General features: G+C 44.1%; 1 protein-coding gene across 6 annotated transcripts in view; it reads left to right on the top strand.

Annotated features, from left to right (window-relative positions):
* Positions 1 to 4,996: 4,996 nt before the first annotated feature.
* Positions 4,997 to 22,128, top strand: part of Slc12a1 (solute carrier family 12 member 1) — an 84,638-nt gene continuing 67,506 nt past the window's right edge. The window contains exons 1-6 of one of the 6 annotated variants that reach the window (XM_085697282.2): positions 4,997 to 5,112; positions 6,221 to 6,819; positions 14,245 to 14,376; positions 14,519 to 14,594; positions 19,975 to 20,070; positions 20,523 to 20,618. In XM_085697282.2, the coding sequence (XP_085553408.2) occupies positions 6,412 to 6,819; positions 14,245 to 14,376; positions 14,519 to 14,594; positions 19,975 to 20,070; positions 20,523 to 20,618 (808 nt within the window). In that variant the 5' untranslated portion in view covers positions 4,997 to 5,112; positions 6,221 to 6,411. Of the gene's footprint in view, positions 5,113 to 6,220; positions 6,820 to 14,244; positions 14,377 to 14,518; positions 14,595 to 19,352; positions 19,449 to 19,974; positions 20,071 to 20,522; positions 20,619 to 22,128 lie in introns of all 6 variants that reach the window. The other 5 variants (XM_087911243.1, XM_087911246.1, XM_087911244.1 and 2 more) reach the window with 5 other exon arrangements.

Raw genomic sequence — 22,128 nt, 5'->3', positions numbered from 1 at the left:
GAGGAATGTTTTCCCTCCCCTCAGAACATTCCATGTCTTAAGGAACTTCCCTCCAAGATGGGGCCTTATCTCAGAGGAAATTGCTATACCAAACTTGGGCTCAAAGGCCTTGGGCTCCAAAAGGAAAGACTATCATTTCTCAAACAGAGATCATAGGTCGGAAAGTTCACAGTGGGGCAAATTTAAAAAACCAACACCCAAACCTTCCAGCTCTGCAGACATCTGAAGGTTCTTAGAATGCATGCCCAGCATTCTTCTGAGGCTTGAAGCTCTTCCATAGTAAAATGCTGTAGTCTAGAGTGCCTGCCAGTCCTGCCTCACAGGGATACTGGCTACATCACCCTCCTTCATGAGAGAACTCCAACACTACCCAGTAGGAGGGGCGAGTGTACGGAAGCATGAACTCCGGTCAGCCAGCAGGCCCTTCCACCGCTATAGCCACGCCACCCTGAGACAGTTGTCTAATCTCTGTGGACTCCAAGGGAGAGACGACCAGAGGGATGGAATGGCCCTTTAAACTAACAGCCTAAAAACGCTGCACGTGTCCCTGGAAAGCCGGAGAGCCAAGGTGAGGCTTGACGATGCACGATTTTCTAGGTCAGAAGTCGGGGTTCTGATATTGGCTCACGCAACAACTAGCTTCATCTAGCTTTATAACCTAGAAAGTGATCTCAGGGCCGACAGCTTTCCACATCTGTGAAACCAGGATGAGAAATCCATCCTGTGTCACTAAGGGATGCTGGCAAGAGGACAGAGGTGTAAAGGATAGAAAAGCACTTGGGAAACCATGGAACATGTAAAATCACCATGTTCTCCATCTGTCTCCGTACTGCTCCGACCCAGCACTGAGTTACACATGCCTCTGCCACACCTGAGTTTTCCATGGGTGCTGGGGATCTGAATTCAGGTGCCTTTGCTTGCAAGGCAGGCAGTTTTCTCACTGAACCAACACCCTGGCCTCTATAACTTTTTTTAACCAAGACTGCCGCTCAGGTCTGTGGCATCCCAAAACAGCAGCCGCAGAGAGATTCCTGATAGAGATTTTTGTTGTTGTTTATATGTTTTCTCTCCTAGTGGATTTTTAAGACATATGTGTTGGTTGCGATTCTTCTTTCCCCTAGTTGGTACAAAAACACTTCACATCCTATTGGTAATCTGGCCCAAGAATAATTCAGAAAGTTGGGCTCAACTGACCTGGCTGAAAGGCTTCTGTGCCTGAACACCAGGCATCATCTTTGTGACGTGGGCTTCTGAATGACTCTCTAAGATTCATGGCCAACTTCATGCAGAGGTTCCGTTTGCTCCAGAGACATCATTCATTAAGACTTTCCATTTCACAAGATTAGATTTTTATTTCAAAAAAATAAAAGGAAGAAAGGAGGGAAAGAGAAAGGAAAGATAGTGAGAGAGGGAGGGAGGAAGAAAGGAAGGAAGAGAGGAAGGAAGAAAGGAAGGAAGGAAAGAAGGAATGAAAGAAGGAAGGAAAGAAGGAAGGCCAGACACATTCATAAAGAATGCACCATTTCAGGGCATCAGCTCCCAGCACACTCCCATTCCCGGTCTCACTAAGAAGAGAATGCACTGACAGAAAGTGCTTGATCTGTGGCTTTAATTTTTATTTTATTGGTACATCTTAGTCTTTTGTGAAGATGGGGGTAGGAGAATGGTCACCATCTGTATTTTCAGAGTGAGACGTGATAACTATAAATGAGCTGGTTAGAGTTGGGATAGAACATGGAAACTTCAAGAAATGATAATGTTCCTACAAATAGGCAGCCAATATCATACCCAAATCAGCCCCTAATGCCACACCCAAGAGCCTGTTAGGGAGAACAGGAGGAAAAGTAGCGTACTCCAGACAGCGTGTTCTGGTCCTTGACTCACCGCAAAGGCTTCAACTAAGCTCACATCCAAGGTCGACTTTATGGATGCTGTCACTTCATCCATACCCCCAAACATCCCACAGCCACTCTAGGACAAGGGCCATCGTTTCCAGGTCAGAGATAACCGCCTCGAATGAAAATGTCTACTTGATAGAAGACTGAGACTGAAACTAATTCATCCACACTGAAGTCAGACAAACATGCAGCAGGAAGCAGAGACTGACTTCAGAGGCACTCGGCCTCTGGTGGAGGAAAAAAGACTAAAGAATGAATAAGGCAAGGGAATCCCGAAGGCGCGTGAGGGCTGGGTAGTGTCAATCATCCTGGTACAGGGAATGGAACTTGCTTGGGGTCCCGGCATCATCTTAGCAGTGTTTAGCTATTAAGTCAGTAGCCTCTCCCCTCCCCCCAACTGAACCTGACGTCCGACAACTTCCTAAGCTGAATCTTTCTTCTACATGAGAGGTGAAATCCTCACTCGGTGAATAATTCTCCTCTATTAGAGTGGTCTTTATGAAGATGAAGGCTGACAAATGCTCAGGGGGTAAAGGCACCTGCTGCTAGGCCGAATATGTGATTTTGAACCCTGGGACAAATGTAGCAGAAGAAGAGAACCGACTCCCTGAAGTTGTCCTCTGCTCTCCATACATACCACATGTATGTGAGCACATGCACTCACCCACCCACACAGAAACAAACAATTGTAAAAACAGGAAAAGAGAAAGAAGATTGGGTACGACATTAGCTTGACTGAGTGCCGTGGCGTTTACCTGGCTAAGAGCTTTGAAGATGTTTTCCTTTGGCATTTGCATGTCCCTTTGTACAATACTGTGTCTGGTTACCAACTTATCCTTTGCTTTATTTTAATAAGTAGATTCCCATCCCTGTCTTTAATGGTTGGTCTCAGAATCAGGGGTGGGAGTAGAAAAGAGTCACAACCCGATAATAAATATTGATAAAATAGTACAAACATGAACTATGTACAAACTGGTGCTGTTTCAACATAAACACGAATTCGCTCATTTAATCCCCACAATAACTCAGCAAGCTACAGGCCATTACTGTCTGCATCCATGTTTGCATGTGAGAACATTAAAGCGCACACACAGTGAATGAGTCTCCTGAATTCATCCAGACAGGAAGTAACAGGGACCAGAACTGAAATCAAGCATTCTTCAATCACTGCTCACACTTAACCACTACGTCACACCACAGCGAAGCCACCCAGCCAACTGGAAATCACCTGGATAGTTTCTTGTTAGACACAGAGGACTCATTCGATCATCCTGATTGTAAACCAGTGACAGAACCTGCACAGAACTGTGTGTGCTGTCTTGATCACCAGCTCTCATTTTGGAGCAGAAACTTCTTTTGAGAAAACTCAAAAATTATATGTGATAAAAAAAAAAACCTGACCCTCCATGCAGAGACAGAAAAGTCATACCACTAGGAAGTGTACCCAGTCACCAGGAAATGTACTCAGCCCCTGGGAAGTGTATGCAGCCACCAGGAAGTGTACCCAGCACTGGGAAGTGTATGTAGTCACCAGGAAGTGTACCCAGCACTGGGAAGTGTACCCAGCACTAGAAAGTGTGCCCAGCCACTGGGAAGTGTACCCAGCACCTAGGAAGTTGACCAACCACTGAGAAGTGTACCCAGCCACCGAGAAGTATACACAGCTACTAGGAAGTATACCTAACCACTGAGAAGTGTGTCCAGTCCCTGTAAAGTGTACCCAGCCCCTGGGAAGTGTGTCCAGCCCCTGGAAAGTGTACCCAGCCCCTGGGAAGTGTGTCCAGCCCCTGGGAAGTGTGTCCAGCCCCTGGGAAGTGTACCCAGCCCCTGGGAAGTGTGTCCAGCCCCTGGGAAGTGTGCCTAGCCCCTGGGAAGTGTGTCCAGCCCCTGGAAAGTGTGTCCAGCCCCTGGGAAATGTGTCCAGCCCCTGGGAAGTGTGTCCAGCCCCTGGGAAGTGTGTTCAGCCCCTGGGAAATGTGTCCAGCCCCTGGGAAGTGTGTCTAGCCCCTGGGAAGTGTGTCCAGACACTGGGAAGTGTGCCCAGCCCCTGGGAAGTGTGTTCAGACACTGGGAAGTGTGCCCAGCCCCTGGGAAGTGTGTCCAGACACTGGGAAGCATAGCCCCTTCCACCTGAGCAGCTTAAAGTAGTTTTCCCACTAGGTAGAAATCTTTTCAATAACTAACTGACGCTAGTCTCAAACCGTTCACTGCCTATGCAGAGAAGAGACGAGGTGAGCACGCTAAAATGATTTAATTAACATTTTCTAGCTACAATGCATTGAGGCCATCTCTTGAAGATAATATTTTGGCTCCTATGCTAAGCAATGAAAGGTCACCAGGTCTCATCAAAAACAAGATAATGAGCTAGGCCTGGTGGCAAAGGCCTGCTTCCAGCTACTTGGGAAGCTGAGGCAAGAGGAGGGCAAGTTCAAGGATGCCTGGAGTACAGAGTGAACTTTGGGCCAGCTTAGACAATTAGCAAGAACCTGTCTCAAAATAAACATCTAGAAATGGGGTGGGAGGCTCAGTGGTAGAGTGCTTACTTAGCATATGTGAAGTCCTGCGTTCAATTCTTATGGCAAGAAAGAGAGATAGAGACAGAGACAAACAGAGATAGAGAGACAGAGATAGAGAGACAGAGACAGACAGGGATAGAGAGACAAAGAGACAGAGACAGACAGAGATAGAGACAGAGACAGACAGAGTTAGAGAGACAGAGACAGACAGAGACAGACAGAGATAGAGACAGAGACAGAGAAAGAGACAGAGACAGACAAAAATAAAGAGACAGAGACCAACAGAGATAGAGGCAGAGACAGAGAAAGGGACAGAGACACAGACACAGACAGAGAAAGAAAGGCAGACCGTGGGACTAAATTCATCTAGTACCAAACAACTGAAGCAATATTTTTGAAGGATTTGCTGTTGAGCAATCTGTGAATTAGAGAAGCTTTATTTTGTTTACTGTCTAAAAGGATTAATGATTTACTACTGGTTACTAGTTGATGTGGTACTCATGGTTCCCCAGGGCTAGTGACTGGCAGGGCTTCTCCCAGCACTCCAGGCCAATGACTGAAAAGTCATCTCTTTCAAGAAGTTTTTAGCCAATGAGGAGAAGCCTGAGGTTGTGGGCTGAAAGCTAAGGCTCCATATATTCTCGTATGCCATGCTGAAGTGGCCTGCACTCCTCGGAAGGCGGCTGCCGGATGGGAAGGTAAGGGTGTGGGCTGGGCACGATCTTCCCCTCATAACATGGCAAAAAGTGGACCCTGAGGACTGGGCTGGAGATGTCAGAGACCGTGAAGTGTTAAATCGTCTACAAAGCTAAGGAATATGGGTTCACTGGTCATCTCACCAGGAAAGGTTATTTCCTGAGTTTAAGTTATATGTGGGTGGGTTTTGTTTTGTTTTTTTTTTTAATTCAGAGAAATGTCTTAAAGCATTGCTTGAGAGTTTTTGTTTATATCGTTCTCGGTTTTTTCTAGCTTTCTTTGAAAAAAAAATCAAAATTTAAGGTATCTACAAATAAATATCACTCCAAAGACAGTATTTAACTTTGGTGCATCACTGTAGAATTATGGAAATTATTGCGTGGCCTATTGAATTCACAAAATATTTCATTAAAAGGAGCGAGTAGAATGTAAGCCATTAGTGAGAGCTCTAATTTATTTTCATATCCCAAACACTCATTTTTAAGGTTTCCTTAATGGCATTTATAAAAAGCACAAATACGCAAGCAAGCGAAGTGCTTCAAAGGCTACTAAAAATTCTGAAATTTCACAATCATCTTTGCAGGCTTCATTTTTTAAAATTTTCATTCTCAAATGTAACTTTTTAACTTGTTACCCATGTGAAGGTCTTTCTGAGACAAATTTATCATTGATGATGTATGGATTTTTGTAATAAACAAAGTACACTTGTCAACATTTTCAGGTTTCCTGTTTCATGTATCAACTAGTGTATAATGCTATCAAGGTAAAATACTTTGCAGTCTCAGCATTTAGCCAGTCTGTAAAGGCTCCTACTATCCTCGATTGCTAGCTAGTATGCCTTCTAAAAGTCCCAGTGACTTTCAAGCAAACATGACAAACAGTCACATGCTAGTGACTTCATCGGAAGTTCTGTTTGCAGAAACCAGGCTCTGGTTATTTGTTAGGATTTCGTTGCTCAGATAGCAAGGATCCCTGAATAGGTCATTTTTAGTGAAACAAATTTAAAGTTGTGTATCTTATGAAAGTTAAGTGCACCTTAAACCACAGCCCTTCTTAAATAGGTTTGCATGCATCGCCTGGAACAAATTGAATTTTCTTTCTTAATAACAGCACTGAAGATCATTCTGAAGATTAAATGGGAGACAATACACCAATGATACAGCAGGAATCTAATTATCGAGTCATCTAGGGCCAAAGCTGAGCCCTCCGTACTGTAAACACATTCTTGCCTGTTTTGAAGCAGAAATACATAGAGTTTAAAAAGTACCTAAAATAGGTAGTTCCAAAGTAGATTTTAGGAGATGTCAGTGAACACCCCTTCCAGCTCAGTGCCCGGTGGTGCCAGCCGTTTTCAAGTCCATGTCGTAAACGAGGGCCGTGGCAGCGGCGCAGCCATGAGCGATAGCACGGACCCCCCACATTACGAAGAGACCTCTTTCGGAGACGAAGCCCAAAACAGACTGCGAATCAGCTTTCGGCCTGGCAATCAGGAGTGCTACGACAATTTCATCCAAAATGGAGACGCTGCTAAAACAGACAGCACTTTTCACGCCTACGACTCTCACACGAACACCTACTACCTACAAACCTTTGGCCACAACACCGTGGACGCCGTCCCCAAGATTGAGTACTACCGCAACACGGGCAGCGTGAGCGGGCCCAAGGTCAATCGGCCCAGCCTTCTGGAGATCCACGAGCAGCTGGCCAAGGTAAGCGTGAAGGGCATGGTAAGTGCCCTTCCCCAGCATCCCTCGAGGTAAGAACACTGTACACACGGTGCTCCAATGAAGAGGGCTGGTCCGTGCCAGCCGTCTTCCTTACACAGCTGTCTTACGTAGCTTCCTTACACAGAAACAGAAAAGGTCCAGGTGCTTCACAAATGGTTGCTGACTTGGGAGAGAAGTGCAGACTGAACTCTGAAAGTGAGGCAATGTTTCCTGTGGTGTGTGTGTAATAAGGTTCCTCAAGTCCCAAACGACTGAACATGCCGCCCTGAATTCTAAAGCGCTTCTACCTTAGTGCTAACAACTCCATGGTCGTTCTTAAACAAACCGCTGTGCTTTCTTCGTTCATTCGTGTCAACCACCCTGTGGTGCAGAGGTGAAGCGGCCTCGGACTCGTCTACCCTGGTAGCGGAGGCTGAGTGACGACTACTTTTCCTATTCTTTAAGGAAAGAGCAGAAATACATAAGATTCAGCCTTGTGTTTCTCTTCTTCATACCTTTGCCGGATGCTCTCGGCTCTTCTCGATTTAAGCTCAGAAACACAGTGGCCAGACTTCCTATTTAAAGAATGCACAAGGGGTTCAAAGTCCCTGGAAGACTCTAATGCTGTGTACATCATTTAGAAGGTTAAATTTCTTCTGTGACTTCCTCCGAGATTGTTGACAGACTATCCTCCTGCTTTTCTGGCAGTTTGTAATGAACGTCACTGGTTTCTGGTGTTTGGTTTGGTTTGGTTTGCGTGGCACTTTGATGTGTGCCTGTTTGCATGGGTGCCTGTTTGCATGTGCTTGCACCGAGGATTTCTCCTCCTTGTGTATTGAGCAGGATCTCTCACTTGAACCCAGAGCTTGACGATCCAGGTAGCTTAGCTAGCTTTCTCCTTAGATCTCCTGCCTAGATAGCTTCCTCTGGAGATTTCCTACCTCCACTTCCTCGGTGCTGAAATTACAGGTAGGACAGACACCATCCCAGGCCATTTACATGAGCACGGAGATTCAAACTCAGGCCCTCATACTTCCCAGCAAGTGCCTTACCCGCTGAGCCATCTCCCCACCCCTGAATATCACTTTGTGGAATATGGTTACAATCTAGGAGGAGAATTGGATACTATATATTCTAATATAATTTATTTACTCATGCCCAAGCTTCCAGGAAAACAGAGCATGAACAGTTTATTCCCTAATCATTCATTTATTCATTCTGGTTCTTAAATGTGAAACAGGCTAGGCATGGTGGTTCAGACCACCTCAGCACTCTGGAGACAGTTCGTAGTCAGCCTGGCCTACAGAGTGAGATTCTGGACAACCAGGGCTGCACAGAAAAAACTTGGTCTTGAAAGAAAGGAAGGAAGGAAAGAAGGAAAGGGGGAACAGTTATAGTCTCCAATCATCCCTACCCCCCACTCAGGATGAGTTCTGTCAGGATGATTCTAGAAAAGGCACTGGCTTTTCTTTACTTTCTTCTCACCTCCTTCCCAGAGAAAAGACATCTCCAAAATTTACTCTCTAGGCTGTTAGGGGCCCAACTCCATTCTAGGACTTCCAGAGGGAGAGTCCATGTCCCCACTCTGTTCTGTTCTACCCCACTCCCCACAGGCCTCCTCCCCTGTCCTCTCTGCTGTATCTGTGACGATCTGCCAACTTTAGGCTTTCTCTGAGCTACCTGCTGTAATAATAATAATAATAGCATTGTGGTTATTGAGACACATTATCAGTTTCCATGGAGATTTTTCTAAGGAAGGTTATTTGATATTTTAGGTAAGCTGCTTGTCAGTTTCTTTCTCTAAATGAGGGGGTAGGGGAGAATGGCTGGGGACAGGAAATGGGGAGAGAAAAGAAACAGCAGACCAACAGGAGGGCATGGTGATCCCAAGTTGTGGAAGGAGCAGAAAGAGGAGTTAAACAATGCATGGAGGGAGCTTCCAATTGTCTGAAGTAAAAAGAACCAAAACTGTCCAGAAAAAGACATAAAATTCTACCCCACCAAGTCCTGTACGCTACACATAACTTGTAAAGCTGCCCCCTTCAATATTGAAATTTCATCCATTCCCACAATTTACAATGAAGAAAAGTAATACCTTAGACCTCATTAAGAAGAAACTAGCAGCAGGGCCTGGTAGGTAGTTCAGGCCAGTAATCCCGGCTATGCCTGGAAGCTGATTTCCAAGTCAGAAAATGACTTGACAAAGATTGGCCTAATAGGTAAAATGAGGGTGGAGAATTAAGGGTTCAGGGCCTATCTTCATTGCAGAATGAGATCAAAGTCAGCTAGGGCAACCTTGTAAGACCCTCTCTCAGAATTAAAGTTCGAATTTAAAACAAGATTAAGCAAACAAATGATATGGCACTTGCCCAGAATGTAAGAAGCTATCAGTGCAGTCTCTAGCACTGTTAACGGGCTGCGGTGGAGTAGGAGGAGAGTTGCTCCTAAGACAGACATTAGAAAGAGAAAGGCAGACTATGAGTAAGTTCTAAAGGCCTAGCTTATGAAGGTCTTAAAGTCAGGGGGATAAACTCAGAAGTACCGGTTTCTCAGTGTGCCATCTCAAGGGCCACACCGTGCTGGAACTGCCTTTGACACAGCACGTTGGAAAGTTTTGTGGATTGGCATATCCGTTTTTGAACAGATGGAATAAGACCAAGGCTTTGACCTTGTTCTGGGCTCTGCTCTCTTCCCCACACCGTCGACCTTGGTGATCTCTCCACATCAAAGATTGCACAGTGATCACTTGGCATCTGAGGAGAATTGTACTTCATAGAAAGCATTCTGTTTCCAGTTCCCCTCAGAACACATGTGATTGGAGCTGCATTCATTTTTTTAGTATTGGGAGAGGGAAAGACTTGTACAAAACTGCCTTCCTTTCTCTTTAAATGCACTTTATTTTTCTCTTCGCTGAATGTGCAACACACAAGGAGAAATCTTGGGAAATGGATGGTCATTCCAGAAAGTTAAAAATACATTTACGAACAGTTAAGAATCATCATTTAGGGAAACAGAGTATAAACAGGAAAATTAATTCAGATTGTGACAAAAAGAAAAAAACAGCTACAGGCAAGATGTCCTCACAAAGCTTTTCGTCTCTGACACATCAGCCGGCAGCGTCCAGATGTCCGTGAGCCCCCTAGGCAGAGCTTGGCACCCTTGAGGTGCCCACAAGCCTCCGCTCAATTCATGTTCAATATTTGAAAGAGACATTGAATTTGCTGCTCTTCTGGCATACAAAGAAAGCGTTTATCAAAGAGAGAACCCAAGATTTACTTGACCACATAAAAGTTACCTTTAACTACTTCTAGATAATATTTTTTAAAAAAATCTTGGTTGTGTTCTCATTTTCACGTCTTAAGAAAGCAAAGAGTAGCTTGCTGAAGGACGTGCCCTGGATTAATTTCATGACAAAATTAGACTCCACCTGTAGTTTGCAAGATACAGAGCCCTTTTGCTCCTATATTATAGTGAGCCAAGAAAATGGCATCGTCCTTGTAAATTTGCTGTTAAACATTAGTCACAGAAGGAAATATACATCTGAGGTCACTGACTCCAAGCCCTTGATATAAATGTACTTAAAACTTCAAAACACTAGCAAGTTCCATTTATCTATGAGAAGAGACATTGACTTTGCTTTTGAACAATTTAGGAAGTTGTTGCTGTACTAACTTCCGTGTCTGGTGGTTTACCTGCCCTGCCTGTAGACCGTTCTTTTCGTGTCATGCTCCAGAGTCCGAGTGACAGACTCGAAAACCATGAAACTGTGAGCAGGATTACCATCCACCAGGAAACGAAAAGCTTCTTTTGATGGATAATTTTAAATATGCAATTTATTTTTTTAATCCTGCCTTATTGTTTTCAGGGTGGTTTTTGTTTGGTTTATTGTTGTTGTTTTCAGTTGTTAATGCTCTTGTTCTCCAAATCTAAGGGTCAGCGTCATCACCAGAGTTCATCAGAAAGCACGGCAATCTCCTAGGTTTTCCTCATCAGGTTTTACCAGAAAGCATAGGTTTTATTCCCAAAACCACATCCAAAAAGACAAGTGGTTAAGGCTTTCTCACATGACTCCCAGCCACGGAATGGCAACTAACTAATGGTGACTAATACTGGTAATTATAAAGGTAGCTTCTCGAACTAAATTGAAGAAATGAATTCTCTAACCAAACAATCTCTTCAACATTCATATTAGCACACCTGTAACTCCTATGCTTTTAAAGACTGTACGTTTTAGTCATGGGAAGTAAAAGCTGTGACTGGGAGATGTCTCCACTTGCAACATTGCTTGGTGTGGACGCACAGGGCAAGAGAGAGAGGTGGAAACAGGAGACTGCCTCTCCAGGAGCTCTGGGACCACTCAGCCTGGCATTCACATGAGCAAACAGCCAAGAAACCCTCTTGCAATCAAGATGGAAGGCAAGGACCAACAATCGTGGTTGTCCTTCACACACATGCCATAGCACATTCACGCCTGCACTCATACACACAAACACAAGCACACATGCACACATATCATACACAGCACAAATGCATACATCCTCTATGCTCATTCACACATGTCAGAAACACAGACACGTGATACACAACACGTACAAATGAAAATAAAAGCTACAGGTGAGTGTTAGCTGCCTTATGTGTCTAGAAGTCATAAGAAGAAAACCACTTTTACTTGGTGTGTGAAAAGCACCTAATGCTTTCATCAGAAATGTATTATACTGTGTGGGCCTCGGCTTAGCTAGCCCATACATGACCCATGACCACTGAGTGCTGGAAATAAGGCTAGTCTAAGCCAAGATGTGTTGTCAATGGAAAAATGCACATTGGATCTTAAAATTTTAGCATAGAAAATACTCATATAAAGCTTTCCTGACACTTTATGCTGACTATAAATTTGAGTGGTATTATTTTGTACAAACCCAACTAAGTAAAGCACAATCTAAAATTCCTCGTGATTCCAGTCCCTTCTCCAAAGTGAGGGACCATGACTGCCAACACACATTTACATTACAAATATCTATAATGCAATTTCCTGAAGGAATCTTAAAATTTGATTATCTATATCTAAACCTAAGCTATTTCATCTGATGATTTTTCCCCTTTCAACATAGCTACTAGGGCAAACACAAGACCAAGAGCAAACACAATAGCAAAGCATGTGCTTAGCATGAACTAGACCAGAGGTTCTCAATCTGTGGGTTGCAACCCCTTTGGGTTTGAATGACCTTATCACAGGGGTCACCTAAGACTGTTAGAAAACACGAATGTTTACATTACAGTTCATAGCAGTGGCAAGATTACAGTTATAAAGTAGCAACGAATATGATTTTATGTTTGGATGAGGTTGAGAGGGAAGAAAGGGCGTGGCTTGAGATTCATTCTCTTTCTCTCCCTTTTTAAATGTGCCCTGTACAAAGGGAGCAATGAGAAATGGATAAGAAACAAAGACTAAATAAAATACCTGAAATTATTCAGATATATGCAGAAGAAAAATTAAGAGAATGAGAGCCATTCTTAATTTGAAATAAACATATTTTCTCCACATTGTATTCAAGGGCTATTAGACAAAAAAATCTTTCAAAATGAAGTTTTTAAAAACTGACCACAGAGATAAAATCATATGCTAATTTTTTCCAACAATTATTTATGTATAGTTCTTTTTGTTTCTAATGAAGAATCTTGCAGAAGACAGGAAGGAAGGATTGTAGGAGCCAGAGGGGTCAAGGTACCAGGAGAACAAGGCCTACAGAATCAACTAAGCAGGGCTTATAGGGGCTCACAGAGACTGAAGCAGTAAACATGGAGCCTGCACGGGTCTGCACTAGGTCCCCTGTATATACGTTAAGACTTTTAAGCTTGGTGTTTTGTGGGACTCATAATGGTTGGAGTGGGAATATCTCTGACTCTTTGGCCTGCTCCTGGGACCTTTTCTCTTCTACTGGGTTGTCTCATCCAGCCGTGATGTGAGGGATTGTGCTTAGTCTTACTTATCTTGTTGTGCTGTGTTTGGTTGATATCCTTGGGAGGCCTGCTTCTTTCTGAAGGGAAATGGATGAGCAGTGGATCTGGGGAAAGGAGGAGGTGGAAGGGGAAAGGGACCAAGAGGAGGAGTGGAGAGAGGGGAAACTGCAGTTGGGATGTATTGAAAACAAAACAAAATTAAATTAGATTGTTTTAGAAAAAGGAATTTCCCTTTGGGATTAGAAAGATAGCTTAGCTGTGTAGGGCATTTGTTTGCCTCTGCAGAGAATGTGGATTCTGTTTTCTGTACCCACATGGTTGCTCACAACCATCCATAACTCCAATTCTAAGGGATCTGAGGTCCATTTTGGCCTCTGTACACAACAAACACACACATGGCATGCACACGTGCAGGCAGGTAAGCATTCATACATATAAAATAAATAAATAAATAAGTTAAATTAATGAAAGTTCCGTTAGGGGATGAATAGTTTTGCAGTTACACAATGCCTTTAGCCTTCTGTTGACTTCCAGAAGCTGCTCTGCTTGTGTGTGTAGAGAAAGCACTTCTTTGGGTTTTACTTTTTACTCTCTTAAAGACTTTGGTTGAACAGTTTATATTGCCATTACTTATTTTTAAGCAAAGTTGAAGTTTATTAAGAAACTATTTTAACAGAGTAAGTACTGGCAGAGAAAAGAGTAAGGGAGAGATTGTATTCTCATCTAAAAATTAATTTGAAGAGGGATTGAGAAAGAGAGGAAGATGGGGTGGAGGGTCATTTTAAGTAACTGAATGAAATGAAGCAGAGGGAAAGAATTCCAGCTTCGCTGCATCCAGGAAATTAATCACTCTGGTCCTCCGAACACGTGGCACAAAAGACTCATCTGGCCTTGCCTTCTTTCTTCCCTTGAGTCCATTATCTTGTTTTTATCCCTTTGCATCTTATATTCATTTAAGTTTGACTACTTTTATGTAGTTAGTGGTAGGATGGCTTGGGCTCTGCCTACCATCCTACAGCCTTAGCCGTGGTTGGAAATGGCTCAAAATGGGGAGCCATTGGCTTCCAGGGTAAGTAACAATAACAACATTTTTTTAAAGATTTATTTATTTATTATGTATACAACATTCCTTCCATGTATGCTTGCATGCCAGAAGAGGACACGAGATATCATTATAGATGACTGTGAGCCACCATGTGGTTGCTGGGAATTGAACTCAGGACCTCTGGAAGAGCAGTTAGTGCTTTTAACCTCTGAGCCTTCTCTCCAGCCCCAATAACAACATTATTTGCTAAAGTTATTAAACTACTTTTTTTCTAGAGTTTTATGGCCACTGTTTTGATTTGACTTTGAAAGTTTTAAGAAGCTGAATCATTAAGAGAAATTGAGAGAGAGAGAGAAAGAGAGAGAGAGAGAGAGAGAAACTGAACCATTACTGTTTTGCTTTGTTTCTCCTCTGTAAAAATGCAGAATGTGGCCGTGGCCCCTGGCTCAGCCGACAGGGTTGCTAATGGTGATGGAATGCCTGGAGATGAACAAGCAGAAAACAAGGAAGAAGACACATCCGGGGTTGTGAAGTTTGGATGGGTGAAAGGCGTACTGGTGAGAAAACTTCTGCTTACAAAGGAGAGCATTCGCCCGGTGATCCGACGGGCTTCACCAGCTAACCGTAGACACCAGAGTTACCAAGGGGGCTGGCTGGGCTTGACTCAGGACCCCTTTCCATCCTCACTCTCATCCACAGGTGAGGTGCATGCTGAACATCTGGGGAGTCATGCTCTTCATTCGCCTCTCCTGGATTGTCGGAGAAGCCGGAATTGGTGAGCAATTTCCCCTCCTAAATGATTTTTTATGCAAATTGCAAGCTTAATAACAAACTGGGTTCCCTATCAAAGCTGCAGAAGATGAAGGTCACAGAAGACATTTACACTTGACCTGACAATGCCAGGAAGGAAAGGTGAAACACTAACTCCTGAGAGACTGGAATTTTCCAGTTTGCTCAACAGGGGAATGGTCAAGCAAGCATTTCTCCCTTCTTATAGAGTTTCAAGCATACGGTTGTATGAAGCACATCTATTTCAAATACCTACGGGATATTTGCATTTTATTTGCCTCAGACTGTCCCACTTATGAAAAATGGCAAAGCTTCACTTAGCAAAACAACCTGTGGGAAAGTGTAAAAATGTGCACGCAACTACATACGTGACCTGATTCATAAAAATGCCATGTTGCTGAACATTTTCCAAAGAACATAACTGTGTTTCTGTCAGATACCAGCAGTAAATAGCAAATGCTCATAAAATATTCCCAACTACAAGCTTTGAATGATAGTTGAAATGACTCCAGTCATTGCAAATGATTACTTACAATGTAGGTAACCAATTTAAAAACAATCGTATTTTTAAAAATTGTATTATTCCAGGAGTGATGATTTATTGCTTTTCAATAACGTGCCACGTAAAAATTCAGTTCTACAGTGTTTTTATTAAGAGTGTAAAATTTATTTGAACAACTTAGTTGTGTTTTTACCTAAGTTCCTAACTTACTGTGATAAAAATCGACAGTGTTCTGTTCTATGTACTCGGAAAAGGTGGGTTGAGTATTGAGGGGAGACTTAGATGTGAGTGTTGGTATGGAGAACACAGAAGCTACAGAAGCTCAACTGTGCCTTTCTAGGCTGCTCAGGAAGACATCTCAGTTTGTGTATGGAAAGTACCTGGTGTTATCTCCCTCCTTCAACACACCTTCAGAACCAGCAGTTGACAACTGGACCAGGAAGGCTCCCCGCCAACGGGGAGCACTGAGCCAGCCCCGTCGTTTTTTTTCCATGTTTCTCACTCAACAGCTGCTATGTGCCTGACAAAAAGGCTGCTTGCTGGTTTGATGATGCGTAGCAAATGAATGCCTACAGCCGCGGGGTCCAAAATAAGTAGATGCCGTTCCACGGAAAATCTGCAGCTTAATATTGCCAAGGCTTTGCTCCAGGCCTTCATGCAAAATTAGGTTTTTAAGGGCAGTTTAGTAACTTATTGAGATCATCAAGACGCAGTTCTTTGTGTGGAGGTGTGAGCACAGACAGCCAAAGGCAAGAGTAATTCGTTCTAATGTATGTATTTAACACCCATATGTTTGGGCAACAGTCTGAACTTTAATCAGATCTTACACAACCCTTCACAATCAACCCAGTTTCAGGTTTATTACGAAGGTATAAAGGATGCTCTCTCCGCTAAGCTTCTTGCTTCACTTTCAGACATTAGTGTGACTAAACAAAATCGCTTCGTTTGTGCAGTGGAATCACACACAGAAGTCAGCAGCGACCGCTCTCACCTCCATTGTTGACTGCAGTTGTTGGCGTTGCTTTTTCTCGTGCCCTTTTAAATCTCAGAGCATAGAACGTAGTGAGTAGTAGAAACATCTTATCAACCTACATCGGGTTTTTTTGAAGTTTTTTAAAATATTTATTTATTTATTATGTATATAATATTCTGTCTGTGTGTATGCCTGAAGGCCAGAAGAGGACACCAGACCATTACAGATGGTTGTGAGCCACCATGTGGTTGCTGGGAATTGAACTCAGGACCTTTGGAAGAGCACGCAATGCTCTTAACCACTGAGCCATCTCTCCAGTCCCATCGACCTAGATTGTTATAGACCTAAAACTAATGGAACCAAATGGTCCCATTTGGGTTTTGTATATTGCTTTTTTTCCCCCACCAATTTTGCTGACATTCCTCTCTAGGGTCTGACTAAATTTGTATCATCCTTCAGGTCCTGGATCATTTTTGTCAGAACTTTTGAAATCTTCATCTGACACTTGCCCAAAGTCAGCTTCATTGTTCCTTTGTTAAGATGATATACAGGTGTTCTATCCATCCCTCTGCATCTTTGAGTTTGGGCCCGCTGGTTTGGGTGACTCTTCTGCTGAGGGGTCCTCTTAATGAGCCTCCTACTTAAAGACTCAATCCCTGGTATCATTTGTTGAGGCATCTTAACACACACACACACACACACACACACACACACACACACACAAAACTGTCCAGCTGACACTGTGTTCGGCTTACTTCTCTAGAAAAGACACGAATGCAAGTGTTTTCCTCTTGCTTTAGGCATAGTTTAGGGAAAGAAAACAAGTTATATATTTTCGAATCCAGAGCCTGGGGATAAGCCAGGAGGAATCTGATGACTGTAGTTACAGTTTACGGGCAGCCATTCTGGGACTCTGAGTCTGGGCTGCCCTATTCCTAAAAACGTGGCAGACTGAGTTGATAATGCCGTCCAGTTGTTCCTCTCTTTGGACACCTGGCTGGGGCAGTATCATTTCCAATTAACTCAACATTAGACAGGAAAGTTGGGCATGAAAAGTGGATGTGAACCGAAGCAAGTCACTTCCACTCTGAATTTTACTTTGCAGCTAAAACATTTTAAAAACTGAGTTAATTCTTCCCCTCAACCAATTATTTAAAGAAAAAAAAAAATCTTGCTGAATGGGCAGATACAAGTTGAGATGGGCTAAGGCTAAGCTACTCATCTCACTACAGGAAGGGCAAGAATTATCTGAAGTGGGATAGAAGACTGCAGAGCTGGGATTCACTTTCAAAGCTTTGAACCCAGCAAATGTGGACATTTCTAGCAGGCATCCCCAGGACTTCCTGTAGCAGGCCATGAAAGAGCCACGATTTGCGGAATCAACGAACTGAATGCTCCCTCAGCTGCCATTTACCCTAGGACTTGTCCTTTGTTTGTTTGTGAGAAAGAAGAAAGCTTCTCAACATATTAAAGTAGAAACTGGTGTTCAAACAGGCTACAGAAATGTCCGCAGCATGACAGAGTGTGGTGGAATTGCTCAGGAGACAGTGGTCAGGAAAGAATGAAGTAAGAGAGGGAGTGATGTCATGTCATGCCAACTGGCGAGCCCGTGAAGTGTCTAGGGGGTGCTAAACGTTCATCCTCAAACACCCTAAAGAGCAAAATGATGTGTAGAGGCTGGGAAGAAACCACCTTTCGTGGCACAAGCACCTGAAGCCACACTGGAAAAGGGATGCTCCTCATAGTGTCTCTGTCACCCAAAACATTCAGTGTGACAGCTTCTTACAACCTCCTCTCCAAGGGTCTGTGGCGGGGGTGGCGAAGTAGGAATGACTGCCTTATATGTGGGAGAGCAGTCAAGGGGACAGAGAAGAACACTCGGGAGTCACTGAACTCCCCCAATCTTCTCTCTGAATTCCATATCAGTTTCTCATGACAGGGGAAGAGGAGTGTAAAAAGTTTCCTTCTGTCCCTCTCGGGTCCATAGCCTCATACTTTAGACTGTCAGACATCATATTGACAAATGAATGTGCTTATTAATGTCTTGTGCACACTCATGGGAGGACACGGTGGTGGGTGGTGATGCAGAGGGGTGGTGGGAACACTTGTATATTATCCTAACAAAGGAACAATGAAGCTGCAGGAAACCCACTAGACAAAAAGAAGGGAATTTGAGTTTCTAGGGTGGCCAACTGTGGGAAGGGAAATAGAGAAATTAAAAAGACTAATCCAGAAGGTTCCTGGGTTCCTGAAGAATCCTCTGCAATCTGGTAAAGGCCTGCACATGTCTCTGTGGTTGAGCATCAGTCCTTCCAGATAACGGAAGCATGGACGCATTCACACGTGTATGCCCCTGACCTGGACAAATAGAAAAGCCGAGAGCTTTCCTTGTGCCTGCTCAGTTTATTTTCACTTATGTAGTTTTTTTTTTTAAAAAAAATTCTTATACCACAGTGATATATTCTAATACATTCTATGCCTTCTATGCCTGCCTAAATGCCCCTCACGTGCAAGCGCGCACATGCGCGTGCACACACAGACGCACACACACACACCTGCTGTGTGTGTCTTGAAACTAAAAGTATGTAAGCCTTTCCTTTGAATTTTGGCCTTTGTCAGTTTCTCCTCATAACCGCTGCCCTTCTGAACCACAATATCCTCAAAGGTGGCTTTTTCATTCTGGTGTGTTTGCGGCTTGCATTTCTCACGCTGCCAACCACCCAGCTAGACATGCAGAAGGCTTTTCAGGAACGCTGGTATTTATGGGTGTGGTGGGTACACTGAGCGAGCCACCAGTGAGTTCTGCCCTCTGTGCACCATGTCAGCAACTTCACACACCCACTCCTAATGGAACTGCCATTCGGGTGTCAGAAAATAAGTAAATTCTGAGAACACAGCGCAAATAAGTTAATGTCCCTAAATTCGGTTCTGTCCGATTTACCCATCTACCTAATGAACAATTTGCTAATGAAGACTTTTACGGGGAAAGTTAGAATAACCTTCATTTATACTAATGGCTGGAGGCTGTGGGGAACTTCATTAAAGGCCAGGTTCATCCTATGCTTTAACCAGCCTGACACTTGGGGGCGGCACAGCTCGGCACGCCCCTAATCTTAACTCTCTTAGTACCTGAATGGCGATTTCATGGCCAGCTTGTTTAATTCAAATGTGATCCTTCAATGCCTACCCAGATGTGTTTGCTTTTATGTAAATGACCCAATGAGCCGTTCCGCCATTTAATCGCCCGTATTTTTCCTCTCTCAACCGAGGTCTTGGTGTGATTATCATCGGCTTAGCCGTGACAGTGACAGCCATCACTGGTTTATCCACCTCTGCTATCGCCACAAATGGATATGTCAGAGGAGGTAATTAAGGTTGTGAGCCAGTTCATCAGGCATAAGGTAAAGGTGACACAGGCTCCAATAGCTCACCGCTGACCTTTCTGGGGTGTTTTCGAAGGTAATGTGAGTTGGTGCCTTTTTCCCCCAGGCAAAGGGTGCAAGAAAAATGAAGAAGGGTTTAACCTTTGTCAAATCCCAAACTTTCCCATTCAGGTTCCTCTCAAACAAGAGAGAAGGTCAAATGTCATGTTTCCTCTTTCACGGCCGGGGTAGCTTCTCTCCCAGGACACCGAGAGGAGCCGGCTTTTCCTCTGCAGGACTGTACGTTAGACCGTGTTGACTCCGGGATGCCATCCTTCATCATAATGAGCGCTCCTTGGACTCGATCTTTATGCCAGGCATACCAACCCTCCCTTTGTACAAAGAAGCCCCACTGGGGCCCAAGGCATGGACCGGAAAAGTTCAATTAAAAGGCAGTAGAGGTTGCAGGAGTAGGGACTTCAAGGAAGAAGACTAAAATGTCATATCTTCTGTCTTTCATTGCTGACAGGTCTTGGAGTTCTTATAATTCTTCTTTCCACCATGGTAACCTCTATCACTGGGTTGTCAACTTCCGCAATAGCAACCAACGGGTTTGTTCGTGGAGGTAAAATCTCTAAGATCCCTACTGTCCTCATCACGTTACGGGTAGGCACACGTTTCTATATACTCGGTTGCTGATGGGCACAGGGAAGTGTGGAGGAGCCGAATGCAGACAGCAGCACGGTGAGTGTAAGTTCAAGTCCACCCAGGTCCCGGCTAACAGAATCCTGGCACATTACAGGGCCTGTCCCAGGTGCGCGGAGTCCTTGGGGAAAGCTCTCCTCTTCCAGGTCAGTCTGGACAGTCTTGCTGGACGTTCACAGGAAATGACTCCTCAGAACGGCGGCAGTTTGAAGCACAGTGCATTTCAGGTGTCTCCTACTCGGTCGCGGAATGGATCAGTTAGAGCATTTCAGGTTTCTGCAGGGAGATGGATCTTCTGTGTCTGGCGCTTCCTGAAGGAACGGTGATCTCTCTCCTTACTGGAGTCAAACGCCTTTGTTGGGGGTTTTGCAGGTCTGGGAGTCATCATCATCGCCCTGAGCGTAGTAGTGACGACACTCACAGGTATTTCTATGTCCGCCATTTGCACAAACGGAGTAGTTCGAGGAGGTAAGCCAACTGATTTACTTGTGGTTATAAACTAAGACTTCATATCCTGTCTAGAGTTGTTTACTAACTGAGTGTGTAGATTTTATGTTGCTAACTGGCCCCCAAGACTTGAAAGAAAACAAAATAAAGCAAGATCCAAAAGCAAGGTAAAATTCTTCTCCACTGAGAACAAGATCTGGAGAAAGGGCTCCTTTGATTCATTTCCTGTGACGAATCCCAATGGGTGCTCAGCACCAGGGTGAGCTATACTGCTCCCTCCTGGGTCCCCTCAGCCTGGGTGTTCCCCGACATCCCACCTCACAGTGGTGATTCTCACACAGACAGCACTCCTGCCCCAGCCTTCAGGTTTTCCCCAAATACTCTGCTTCTATCATAAAACGTCACCAAAAAGAACATTTAAAAAAAAAATAAACGAAACAATGAATTACTGTCAGGTTTTCAGGAGCAGGCAGGCTGGGGGAGAAAACAACGTAGATGAAGTTTGTCCCTGTCCTGACTGCCCTCGCCCTGCTCCTCGGGTTCACTAGTTTTTGCCTTGGCTGTGTTATCCAAGTCTCCCTGCTTGGGAATTTTGTTGTCAGTGATGGGTTCTGTGGGGGAGGGGTTGTTTTTGTGTTTTTAAGATTTATTTTTTTTCTTTAATGGCGCGCGTGCGCGCGTGTGTGTGTGTGTGTGTGTGTGTGTGTGTGTGTGTGTGTGTGTAACGGGGTATGTTCACATCAGTATAGGAGCCGGAGGCCAGAAAGGAGCAGTACAGTTCCAGGTGGGTGTGAACTACTTGGATGCTGGGCACTCAGGTCCTCTGCTAAAACATATACACTCTCAGCCACTGAGCCATCTCTAGTGTGATTTTGGTGTTTTGAGACAAAGTCTTACTCCGCAGGGCCATATTGACCTTGATTCCATGGTGATCCACTCGTCTTAGCCTTCCAAATCCCTTGGTTGCAGGCACAAGTACCACCCTTCTTCCCCCTACCCCACACAAGGCTTTCTAAAACATAACCCGAGCCACAGAACACCTTCTCTCTCAATTTATGTTTTATTCATTGCTTTTTAAAGATTTATCTTATTTTACGTGCATGAGTATTTTGCCTGCATCTCTGTGTATGTACCCTGTGTGTACTTGGTGCCTGAGGCAGTCAGAGAGGGCATGGGAACAACTGGACCTAAACTGATATATGGTCTTGAGCCACCGCTTGAGTGCTGAGAATTGAACCTGGGTCCTCTGCAAGAACAACAAGTGCTCCTAACCACTGAGCCAGTTCTCCAGCCCTACCTGTCTCTTGTTTTTACTGTTATGCCCATGTAACTGCCCAGCCAATTTGTCGAGCAAAGTTAAGTTTTAAAACTCCAGGGGATTTGCTCTACATTCCATTTTGAGAATTTACCCACATTGAGCACAGTTTCTCCTCCATAAAAGGGAGTTTGTTCTGAGTTTTCTTGTCCCATGCCGACTTCGCAAAATGCCCATGACCAGCTCCACCTAAGAGGTCATTACAATGTCTAATCC

Source organism: Myodes glareolus, chromosome 10 (assembly GCF_982192425.1).
Source record: "Myodes glareolus chromosome 10, mMyoGla1.1, whole genome shotgun sequence".
In the NCBI taxonomy this organism is placed as follows: Eukaryota; Metazoa; Chordata; class Mammalia; order Rodentia; family Cricetidae; genus Myodes; species Myodes glareolus.
Note: the sequence above shows the minus strand (reverse complement) of the source record. Positions and strands in the feature narration are given on the sequence as shown.